Raw genomic sequence first — 12,738 nt, 5'->3', positions numbered from 1 at the left:
GGCAGAGGGGCATTGCTGGCACATGATGGCATATATCACATTGGTAGATGTGCAGCTGAACAAGCCCCTGACGGTGTGGCTGATGTGGTTAGTTCCTATAATGCTGTCCTTTGAATAGATATGCGGACAGAGTTGGCACCAGGGTTTGTTGCAGGGTTTGGTTCCTGGGTTAGTGTTTTTGTTGTGTGGTGTGTAGTTGCTGGTGAGTATTTGCTTCAGGTTGGGAGGCTGTCTGTAAGCGAGGACTGGCCTGTCTCCCAAGATCTGTGAGAGTGATGGATCATCCTTCAGGAGAGGTTGTAGATCTTTGATAATGCACTGGAGAGATTTTAGTTGAGGGCTGTAGGTGACAGTTAGTGAGAAAAAGACAGAGACAAACACCTTCAGGATCTCTATCAAGTGTTCTTAAAACTACAATACCCACCTGGTGAAGTGAAGAAACAGATTGACAGAGCCAGAAGGGTACCCAGAAGTCACCTACTACAGGACAGGCCCAACAAAGAAAGTAACAGAACGCCACTAGCTATGGTGGGGATTGTTTTCTTGTGTGGGTGTGGTGAGTGCCTACCCCATAGTAAATAATGGAGAATCACTGTTATTGTTAGCTATTAGCTGTATAGTGCCTTTGGCACACAGTACAGTCATTCCAACTTCTGCCAGTAGAGGGCTGTACTGCCCATATGAATTGGCCAACTCATTAATTAATGGGCAGGTGATAAGCATCATTCACTGTGTTCTTCTCTTACAGCAGTATCTTTCTTTCCCCTCCAGGATTTGTACAGCACAGTGTCCCCTATGTAGCAAGAAGATATTTAGCCTTTCCTTGCCTGGAGCCATAGGGTGGGATGTGTGAGTGCATACGTGTTCTTTCTCTGCATGTAGATACTTACAGACTGTGATCAAATCACCTCTTAACTTTCTCTTTGTTAATCTAAAAAGATTGGGCTCTTGGAGTCTCTCACTATAAGGCAGATTTTCCAATGATTAAAATTCTAGTGGTTCTTTGAATCTTCTCCAACTTATCAACATCTTACTTCAATTGTGGACACCAGAACGGGAACCAATATTACAAGTAGTAATAGTACCTGTGCCAAATAAAAGAGGTAGAATAACCTCCTTACTCCTACTTGAGATTCCCTTGTTTATTTATACAAGGATTGATTTGAGTCTTTCATTATCAAGCATGTTTTTCACGACTTCAAATTACAGATTCCAATGGTTAACTATCCTCACTCTTAAAAAAGTCCACCTTATTCTGTCTTGATTTTGTCTAGCTTTAACCTCCAGCCATTAGATTTCCCTACCTTTGTAAATCTGCGCTAGCTCTGCAGTGCAGGCGTGTGTGTCCCATGAGTTCTGCTGAGACACTGGGGTCCCGAGCATGTACCTAGAGACAGAGTTCCCCATAATTCCCCAAGCCCGGAGCCAATCTCAAGAGGAAGCACTGAGCACTGGGGAGACCTCAGCTGGTGAGGATGTTCCATAGGGATTTCACACGGCAGTTATAAATATCCCTGTAAAGGGGAGATTTGTCCAGATGGTTTCCTCTATGAGAAAGGCTCCTGCCACCTCACAAATACCTTTCCTTCCCTGCTGCTGCCTCGGAGCATGGTGAGTCCTTTGTACTTGGTTACTCGGCTAGTATTTAATCCACTAATGCTGTGGATTAACTGTGTCTCTGATGCAGTGTCCAGAGAGGGCAATTTCCCGATCATAAGAGAGACAGAAAAGATCCATTCAGGCCCACCTCCCGAGGCAAGTGCCGGACTGGTCTATATTACATATCTTAGTGCATTGACCAGCCTAGTTTAAACTGCCCTGTGTTATATGGATCCCACCACTTCTCCTGGGATATAATCCCACAGCTCGATTGATCCCACTTGCATCAAGTTCTCCTGAACTTCAGCCTACATGTTCTCTTCCCTAATTTCACCCTATTCCTCCCAGGCACCAGCCTTGTACCCTGTAAATAACCCCCCTCCCTCCTTGTTATTTGCACCATCTCCATCAGTGGCATTCTGGGTGTCCTGCAGCTCAAGCTGGGGTTAGGCTTTTCCTGTGCTACTGCAGGGGATGGGGAAAGGAAGGTCAGTTATATGGACCAGAGCGACATCCCCTGACAGACGCATCCCTCAGACAGATGCACACCAGTCAGCCGCAGCTCTGCCCAGTGTGTAAATGGAGATGTAACAATGCACCAGGCCAGACTATTGTCTTACTTCCACTGTGTGACCCCTTTGGAGTCAGTGGGTGACATGGTATAATTAAGGACAGAATTCAGCCAATTAATGGGGACAGAAAATCCACCTGGGTCGACACCCAGGGAATTAGCCCCCACAGAGGAGACTGTGTGTGTCAGGGGGCGGAAGCCGGGGCGGGGGGTGAGGACTTGCTTTGGTGAGGGTTCTCCTTTTTCTTGGCACTGGATACAGGGAGGGAACATGCAGCTGAGAACAGGCTGTGTTACCTCGGCAGCCTCTTTCCTGGTGCCCAGATACATCATACGCACCCCTCTCCAGGTCCTTTCAGGAAATTGCACTCTGAATTTGAGGCCCTTTGCGGGTGCAGCTGTAAAAGCTGCCAGCTGAGAGCCCCAGCAGAGCTGGGGGGTTTGGGCAGGACCGTACCTGCTCCCAGGAATGTTACCCTAGGATATTAACATGGAGCCCCATGATGCACACAGCACATAGCATCATAGAATCGTAGAAGTGGAAGGGAACTCGAGAGGTCATCTACTCCAGTCCCCTGCATTCATGGCAGGATTAAGTATTATCTAGACTGTCCCTGGCAGGTATATGGCTAACCTGCTTTTAAAAATCTCCAATGATGGAGATTCCACAACTTCTCTAGGCAATTTATTCCAGCGCTTAACCACCCTGACAGTTAGGAATGTTTTCCTAAAGTTCAACCTAAACTGCCCTTCCTGCAGTTTAAGCCCATTGCTTCTTGTCCTATTCCCAGAGGTTAAGGAGAACAATTTTACTCCCTCCTCCTTGTAACAACCTTTTATGTACTTGAAAACTGTTATCATGTCCCCCCTCAGTCGTCTCTTCTCCAGACTAACCAAATCCAATTCCTTCAATCTTCCCTCATAGGTCATGCTTTCTAGACCTTTAATAATTTTTCTTGCTCTTCTCTGGACTTTCTCCAATTTGTCCAGATATTTCCTGAAATGTGACACCCAGAACTGAACACAATATACAAGTTGAGGCCTAATCAGTGCAGCATAGAGTGGAAGAATTACTTCTTGTGTCTTGCTTACAACACTCCTGCTAATACATCCCGGAATGATGTTGCTTTTTTTGCAACAGGGTTACACTATTGACTCATATTTAGCTTGTGATCCACTATGACTCCCAGATTCCTTTCTGCAGGACTCTTTCCTAGGCGGTCATTTCCCATTTTGTATGTGTGCAACTGATTGTTCCTTCCTAAGTGGAGTACTTTGCATTTGTCCTTATTGGATTTCATCCTATTTACTTCAGACCACTTCTCCAATTTGTCCAGATCATTTTGAGTTTTGATCCTATCCTCCAAAGCACTTGCAACCCCTCGCAGCTTGGTATCATCTCTTAGTGTTCTCTCTAAGACATTATCTAAATCATTGATGAAGATATTGGACTGAACCGGAATTGGAACCAAACCCTGCGGGACCCCACTGGATATGCACAGCTTGACTGTGAACCACTGATAGCTACTCTGTGGGAATGGTTTTCCAACCAGTTCTGCACCCACCTCATAGTAGCTCCATTTAGGTTTTATTTCCCTAGTTTGTTTAAGAGAAGGTCATGGGAGACAGTATCAAAAACCTTACTAATAGGGGCGGCTCTAGGAATTGCGCCGCCCCAAGCAGGGCAGCACGCCGCGGGGGGCGCTCTGGCGGTCGCCGGTCCCGCGGCTCCGGTGGACCTCCTGCAGACGTGCCTGCGGAGGGTCCGCTGGTCCCGCGGTTCCGGTGGACCTCCTGCAGGCATGCCTGCGGATGCTCCACCGAAGCCGCGGGACCAGCGGACCGTCCGCAGGCATGTCTGCGGGAGGTCCACCGGAGCCGCCTGCCGCCCTCCCGCGGCACGCCACCCCAAGCGCGCGCTTGGCGCGCTGGGGTCTGGAGCCGGCCCTGCTTACTAAAGTCAAGATATACCACATCTACCACTTCCCTCCACTTACAAGGCTTGTTATCCTGTCAAAGAAAGCTATCAGGTTGGTTTGACATGATTTGTTCTTGACAAATCCATGTTGACTGTTACTTATCACCTTATTATCTTCTAGATGTTTGCAAATTGATTGCTTGATTAATTGCTCCAGTATCTTTCCTGGTACTGAAGTTAAGCTGACTGGTCTGTAATTCCCCATGTAATCCTTATTCGCCTTGTCTCACATGTCTCATCCCTTCCCTGCCATGTTCTATATAGAAAAGAATAGAGTCATCCCATGCCACATAGTCTGGTCAGTGACACCGCAGTTCTAGAGCAAGATCTCAGCAGGTGTTACCACCCTAAGTAATTCCTCTCCCTGCATGGGGCTTATTCTATATGACCAGTTACAGACTGTGATCACATCCTCCTTCCATCAGCACTTCACTAAGATGAACAGAATTAGCCCTTTCATTCTGTCTTCAGCTCCCTCAAATTGCTTCTGAACTCAATATCCCAGGCACAGTCATGCCAGACCCATATAGAGGAACCGTGACCTTTCCTCCCTCTCTAACTCATTAGCTATCAGCTGCCAACCGCCAACTGTCTCCATCCATCCCTCCACATAACTTTTTGTTAGCTACCAGTTCAGGTTGTGAACCACTGTTCCAGAGGAACCATCACACATATCATTAAAAATAAGCCCAAACATGCAATATGCTGCAGTGATATCTGTGCTGTCTCCAGCTGGAGAACTTAGAATGTGCTGAGAATGGAACAGCTTCCATATGAGGAGAGGTTAAAAAGACTGGGACCTTTCAGCTTGGAAAAGATACGTCTACGGGGCGATATGATAGAGGTCTATAAAATCATGACTGGTGTGGCGAAAGTAAGGAAGGAAGTGATAGTTACTCCTCAGAACAGAATAACTAGATGTCACCAATTTAAATTAATAGGCACTGCAACAGGTTTAAAACAAACAAAAGGAAATATTTCTTCACACAACACATGGTCAATCTGTGGTACTCTTTGCCAGAGGATGTTGTGAAGGCCAAGACTATAACAGGGTTCAAAAAAGAACTAGCTAAGTTCATGAAGGACAGGTCCATCAATAGCTATTAGCCAGGATGTGCAGAGATGATGTCCCTAGCCTCTGTTTGCCAGTAGTTGGGAATGGGCGACACGGGCTGGATCACTTGATGATGACCTGTTCTGTTCATTCTCTCTGGGGCACCTACCATTGGCCACTGTCAGAAGACAGGATACTGGACTAGATGGACCTTTGGTCTGACCCAGTGTGGCCGTGCTTATGTTTCTCATGCTCTTATCCTTTATGGATCATGAGCTGTATAAGTGGGTTTGTATACACATTCTTCAGCCTGAAGTCTGTGTTACATTCCACTGTTCATTTCTGCTTCCCACTCAATTCTGAGTTTAATGGCAGGAACTTCTTCCTTGGGCAGAAGCAGGGAAGACATAGCTGGCTGGCTCAAGTGAGCTCAGCACAGGTATGAGGAGAAAGGGAGAGCCTATATCAGCAAGCGGGGGCGAATTGAATAAAGAGCAGAATAACCAGGGAGGGGAAGGAGAAGCTGAGAAGGGGCAGAACCCAGGGAGGCCAGGTGAGGTATGTATGAGCCTGACTGCACACATGCCTGAGCACTGAACCCAGCAGGTCTCAGCTAGGAAGCCTGATGCCAGCGAAGACAGCACCAGCCCAGGCCCCCCCTGCCAGGAGAGGGACAGGCTTATGTTATGGATATTCATGCAGCGTGGTTCACACGCACTGCAGAGCGACACAGGGGAAGGGGCCCTGCACGGGAATGAGGCTAAGAGCAGGTCTAGCTGCTGGGTTCCTCCAGCATCACCCTTGCTATGATGAACCTCACTGAGACCATAGAACCTAGGAGACCTGGTGCTGCTGGGCTCAGACTCCTCTGCCTTTATTCTTGCTTCCTCCAGGGACAGCAATGCCAAGTGCACAGGGTGCCGAGAGCAGCACTGGGCAGCGTCCATACAGAACCAGCCTCTCTCTTGGCTCGGTCTCCCCTCCCTGATTTTATTGTGTCCTTATTCACAGGCAGCGTGAGCTCCAGTGAACACAGCTGGAGAACCAGGGGCCAGTCATGGCTACTGCCAACCTGACGCCTTCGAACCCGGCCACATTCCTGCTGCTGGGCATCCCCGGGCTGGAAGAAGCTCACGTCTGGATCTCGGTGCCCGTGTGCACGATGTACGTGGTGATCATCGTCGGGAACTGCACTATTCTCCTCATCATTGCCACAGAGCCAGCCCTGCACCGACCCATGTGCTATTTCCTCTGCATGCTGGCAGCCATCGACCTGGGAGCCTCCACCTGCACCCTGCCGAAATTGCTCTGCATCTTCTGGTTTCAGGCCAGGGAGATCAACGCCGGGGCCTGCCTGGCCCAGATGTTCTTCATTCACTCCCTCTCCATGATGGAGTCGGCTGTGCTGCTGGCCATGGCCCTCGATCGCTACGTGGCCATCTGCGCTCCCTTGCGCTACAGCTCCGTCTTCACCGGCCGCCTCGTTGCCAAGCTGGGCGTGGCGGCCGTAGCCAGGGGGACGCTGCTCATGAGCCCCTGCCCCTTTCTGATTAAGAGGCTGTCCTTCTGCCGGACCAACGTCATCCCACACACCTACTGCGAGCACATGGCTGTGGTGAAGCTGGCCTGTGGAGACACCAGCATTAATCATGCCTACGGCCTCAGCGCGGCGTTGCTAGTCATAGGTGGGGACCTGCTGTTTATCGGTCTTTCCTATTTCCTGATTGTCCGGGCCGTTCTGCGCCTCTCGTCCCGGGAGGCCCGGCTCAAGGCCTTTGGTACCTGCAGCTCCCACATCTGTGTCATCCTGATCTCCTACATCCCGGCCCTCTTCTCCTTCTTCACACACCGCTTTGGCCACCGCGTGGCTCCCCCTATCCACATCATCCTGGCCAACCTCTACCTCCTGTTCCCACCCATTTTGAACCCCATCGTATATGGGGTGAGGACCAAGGAGATCCGGGAGCGGGTGCTCAGGGTGATCCTGCAGGACACAGGTACTTCCAAACATAGGCCGGACTGGGGCTCCCGCCTCCGAAGGCCACCCAGCCAGTCCCCCCAGGCAGAGATTCCTGTACACATGGTGTCCCCTCCCGGGGGCTTTGTCTCAGCATCTGTAAAGCAATAACCTCTGATGGCTCCCCGATAGTTTGCGCCAGCCAGGAGGGGCCCAGATTCCGGCTATGAGGCGGGGCAGCCCTGAGTTCTCCCAGCGCTGCAGAGAGTGAACCTGTCTGGGACTCCAGGGGAGAAGCCATTGCCTCTGATTCCCACCGTGACCCAGAAAGAGCCGCAGGGCCATAGACACAGCATGAGAGACTGTATCCTGGAAAGCAGTGACTGAAAAGGACTTACGACAGCATGGCCAAGCAACTCGACGTGAGCTCCCAGTGCGATGCTGTGGAACAAAGGGCTAATGTGGCCTTTGGATGTATAAATCGCAGAAGTGAGTAGGAGCAGGGACGTGATTTTTACATCTGTAGGGGACTTCGGTGATGGATACTGCATCCAGTTCTGGTGTCTGTATTTTACAGAGAGGGTGATGAATTGGAGAGGGGAAGAAAAGAGCCACAACAATTATTTGAGGGCTGGAGACATGCCTATATAGCGAGAGACTTAAAGAGCTCAGTCTGTTTAGCTAATCAAACAGGAGACTGAGAGGTGACTTGATTACAGTGTGTGAAGTCCTTCCTGGGGAGAAAATCCCGAGGGCTCTGTAATCTAGCGGAGAAATGGTCTCTTCTGGCCACTCTATGAATCTATGAAGCAGTGGCTCAGCATGAATCCACCCCACCTGCTCCAAGGGCAAAACACATCACAGCAGGAGGCACCTGGTTCTGCATTCAAAGGGAGACAGCCTGATGCCCCACCCCCCAAGCATAACTGCTCCTGCTCTGATATCCTCTCCCCACTTTCATCACTCTGAATTCACTCGCGTTTGTGACAAAGTGGGAATTTTCTGTAATACTTTTTATGAATCCTATATGTGCCTCAGTTTCCCCTATGTGCTGCATGGTTACCGAGGGGATGGAATAGGATTGTTTGTCTTCAGGGAAGGCTGAGAGACAGGTGTGAATGGTGCCTAGTTGTCTGGGACTTGGGCCCCATATCAATGGAGCTTTTGGATATGTCTACCCAGCAACTAGACACACACAGCTGGACCGTGCCAGCCAACTCAGGCTTGCAGGGCTGTTTCATTGGCCTCTTCATTTACCTCTTCCCCATTTTTTGCATTTTCTGCAAACTTTATCAGGGATGATTTTATGTTTGCTTCCAGCTCATTGATAAAAGTGTTAAATAGCATAGGACTAAGAACTGATCCTTGCTGGACCCCACTAGAAAAAATACCTACACGATTTCCCATTACATTTTGAGACCTATGCATTAGCCAGTTTTGAATTAATTGAATGTATGCCATGTTGATTTTGTACTGTTTCAATTTTTTTTATCAAAATGTCATGCAGCACCAAGTCAACTGCCTTACAGAGGCCTAAGTATATTACATCAACACTATTACCTTTATCAACCAAACAGTTAATCTCATTAAAAAAAAATCTAGTTTGACAAGAGTAATGGTCTCAAGTTGCAGTGGGGGAGGTTTAGGTTGGATATTAAGAAAAACTTTTTCACTAGGAGGGTGGTGAAGCACTGGAATGGGTTACCTAGGGAGGTGGTGGAATCTCCTTCCTTAGAGGTTTTTAATGCCCAGCTTGACAAAGCCCTGGCTGGGATGATTTAGTTGGGAATTGGTCCTGCTTTGAGCAGGGGGTTGGAGTAGATGACCTCCTGAGGTCCCTTCCAGCCCTGATATTCTATGATTCTAAGATTCATTTTCATAAACCCACATTGACAGGCATTAGCTACATTACCATCCTTTATATCTTTGTTATCTGAGTCCCATATCAGCCATCCCATTGTTTTGCCCAGGGTCAGTGTGGAACTACACCAGCCCAGACGCTTAATCAAGCCTGCTCATCTTTCTGAACTAATTTCTTCTATTCAAGCTAGTGAGTATTAGAAGTACTGGGTAATTTCATATAAGAATCCTGTGTCTGCAATTCTGTGTGTTTGTATTGATTATTCGTAATTTTGCCTGTATTGTTTGTACTGAGGAAAAGGGAGAAATTTCTCCAGGGATTAATAAGATTAGACCCTATGAGTGTCTATCTTGGATTCATAGAGATTGTTTTTTTTTTTTTTTTTTTTTTGCCCAGACGGCTAAGAACACAGAACAAAGAACACAGAGACCCAAGTTCCCGCTCTCTGGGATTTTCAAATTCTCTTCCCTGATTGGTCCTTTGGTCAGGTGTTTCACCAGGTCTGTGTTAACCCTTTACAGGTAGAACTTAACCCTTAACTAACTACTTATGACAGGCCCATATAGTCCCTCTAAAGTAGTAGTTCCCAAACTGGGGTTCGTCAATTGTTATAGGGGGTTCTCAGGAAAAAAAAATCCCTAATGGCAGACAGAGCTGTCCCTAGGGACTGTAGGCAGCACAAGATAGCAGCCCAGAGCCCCTGGACTTTCAAGAGCTAAGCAGATCAATGCAAGCATATCTATCACACTGAGGAGATTTAAACTTCAAGATTCATAAGCAATGGAAAGGGAAGTGGATTTTTTTTGCTGTTTTTTAAATTAAATTGGCAGCTAGTATTGTTTTTACAATTATGAACAAGTTTAAGCTTTGTTGTAATGTGCGCTGTTCGCCTGGACTGCTCAAGACCTGAATGCTTGTGTAGGAGGAATTCTTTGAGTTGGCTTCTTAAATATCTTCCTGCTGCTTCACATCTGATACTCCTTGATGAAACACAGGAGCCTTGTCTTATAACAGACTTAATCAAAGTGATACAAGCTACGAAAGTGAGATCTTGGAAGAGTGTTGCCATGTTCATAATGTAATAAAATACTATAATGATAAATAATGAATAGTGTGTAATAAGCATATCACAAAAACAAATTTTATATTTCCAAGATTGCTGCCTTTATAATTTATACTCAGGTAAAGAAGAAAATCCCTGGAAATATTCATTTTTAGGAGGGGGGTCACAAGACTTAATGTTTTAGTGAAAGGGCATCACAGATTGTTAAGTTTGGGAATCACTGTTCTAAAGTAATACAGCAGTCTGTGCAATCTTTCCCTTCTCTCTGCCCACAGTTTACACCCCGCCACCCTCAGGGTGTCTGACCCAGTGCTCTGCCTGTGACAGAAGCCCAAAACCTCTTTCTCTACCTTTTATGAGAGGCAGCTTATATTACTGGGCTCTTTCCCAGCATGCCTTAGCATGGCACACAATTCCCATAGCCCCCCTGGAAAACTACAAACCTCCAAATGCCTTAGTTATGTGCTGAGCCAAGAAAAGTGTGAGGCAGGGGCCCAGGCCTGCCTTAAACAGGCAGCAAGTACCTGTTAAAAAACTTTAACACCAGTGGGCATGTCACACCCAGACAAAGGCTAGAAAGGGGCCACAGCACAGGCTCTTTACCTGTGGACCCCACCCTCGAGCTCTCCAACCCAGCTTGGCACTGTTAGCCATGCAGCCCACACCACTTTCAGCTTCACTTGGTGAAGCAACAATCCCCTCTTGAAAGGCTCAGTAGCAAACTCTTTGTAATTATGCGTCCTGGATGCTGTGGAGCTTCTGGCCACCCGAGGAAGAAAAATGGGACAGTTGGGCTATGTCTGCACTACAGCAGTAAGTAAACCTACACCGGGGTCAGCAATCTTTCAGAAGTGGTGCACCACATCTTCATTTATTCACTCTAATTTAAGGTTTCACGTGCCAGTAATACAATTCAACGTTTTTAGGTGGTCTCTTTCTATAAGTCTATAATATATAACTAAACTATTGTTGTATGTAAAGAAGGTTTTTAAATGTTTAAGAAGCTTCATTTAAAATTAAATTAAAATGCAGAGCCCCCCGGACCGGTGGCCAGGACCCGGGAACTGTGAGTGCCACTGAAAATCAGCTTGTGTGCCACCTTCGGCACACGTGCCATAGGGTGCCTACCCGACCTATGCTATGCAACTCCAGCTACATTATGTACCTTAGGTCACATTACTGCAGGGTCTACACTGTGAGGAGTCAATGGGAGAAAAATCTCACATCGACTTACCTTACTCTTCTCCTGCGGGGTAGAGTACGGAGGTCGACTGGAGAGCAATCTACAGTCAATTTGGTGGGCCTTTACTAGACCCGTTAAATTGACCATCAGTGGCTTGATCTGAGAGCCAGATTCTGGCTGTAGCGTAGACCTGCTCCTAGCATGGGAGCCTCACCGGCACTGCCACACTGAGCATCACACCACCTAGCAAAACCACAGGAACACCAGAGCCCCAAAGCCAAGTTGGGCTCCTTATGTAGTCCAGGGATGCTCCTGTTTTGCAAGCCACCAAGGGGAACCTGGTGGCTGACACCTAAGCCACCTTTTAAGGAAATGAGTTTTATACCTGCATCCCTCCACAGGGCATGGTGATGAGGAAGTGAGTATGGTGCCCAACTTGCAACTTTCAGCCCAGTCAGAGCATTCAGCTAGGATGTGGGAGAACCAGGTTTAATTGCCTCCCTTAGCTTGATGGAAAGGGCTCCTGCCCCACTGAGCCATTGGATGTTTGATGTAGGGCTCACTTGTCTCTTGCTGAAGCTGCTCCATGGACAGATAACAATTGGAGCAGGGGGACTGGAGGTAGGGTCTCCCAACCCCTAAACCATAGGCATTCCTTCTCGAACCCACCATCCTGCCCAGCCCTTGAGCACCTGGCCACGGAGGCTAACCTCCCACCCCCACAGCCCAACAGCTCTCTGGGCAGAAGGCTGTGAGCTCCTGTGGGGCAACAGCAAGCCATCCACCTGCCCTGGTGCTCTAGACTGTGTTGCACACTCTGAGAGGATGGCACAGCTGCCAGTCCTGGTGCTCTCAGCAGCATGGTGCAGTGGGAGAGATGGATAAGAGGCAGGGCATCCCAAGGGGCAGTGAGGGCACAGGGAGCAGTTGGATAGTTGTGGGAGGGACCTGTCAGGGGGGCAGGAAGCTAGAGGGGACACCAAGCAGGAGGGAGCCAGGCTGCTTGGGGAGGCACAGCCTTCCCTACCCAGCCCACCATACAGTTTCAGAACACCACTGTAGGCCTCAGGCCAAAAGTTTGCCAACCCATGGGCTAGAGAGAACAAGAGGAGCAATGACTAACCCTAGTGCAAAGCAATACGAGTCCACTCTTGCCTTTCACTGAAGGATGCAATTTTAATCTACAACCATTGGCTAGCAACATTCCATTTTTTTTGGCAGGGATATGTAGGAACCAGAGAAGTGAGCTTTCAGCATCAATGTACAGTAGAACCTCAGTTAAACACCACTTCATTTAGAACCAGAAGCAGTCAGACTCCAGCAAAGACAAAATACAGTACAGTGGTTACATGTAAACTACTACAAAAAATCAAGTTTTAAAAAAATTTGACACAGCAAGGAACTGTTTGTGCTCGTTTCATTTAAATTAAGATGGTTACAAGAAGAATTTTTCTTCTGCATAGTAAAGTTTC

At 48.0% G+C, this 12,738-nt stretch overlaps 1 protein-coding gene across 1 annotated transcript; it reads left to right on the top strand.

Moving 5' to 3' along the window:
* Positions 1 to 6,259: 6,259 nt before the first annotated feature.
* LOC120398908 (putative olfactory receptor 52P1) lies at positions 6,260 to 7,330 on the top strand. The gene has a single exon (XM_039526692.1). The coding sequence runs from the start codon at positions 6,260 to 6,262 to the stop codon at positions 7,328 to 7,330; it is 1,071 nt and encodes a 356-aa protein (XP_039382626.1).
* The last annotated feature ends 5,408 nt before the right edge of the window (positions 7,331 to 12,738 follow it).

The sequence above is a fragment of the Mauremys reevesii genome, linkage group 1 (genome assembly GCF_016161935.1).
Source record: "Mauremys reevesii isolate NIE-2019 linkage group 1, ASM1616193v1, whole genome shotgun sequence".
Classification (NCBI taxonomy): domain Eukaryota; kingdom Metazoa; phylum Chordata; order Testudines; family Geoemydidae; genus Mauremys; species Mauremys reevesii.
This window is presented reverse-complemented; position numbering and strand designations above follow the sequence as displayed.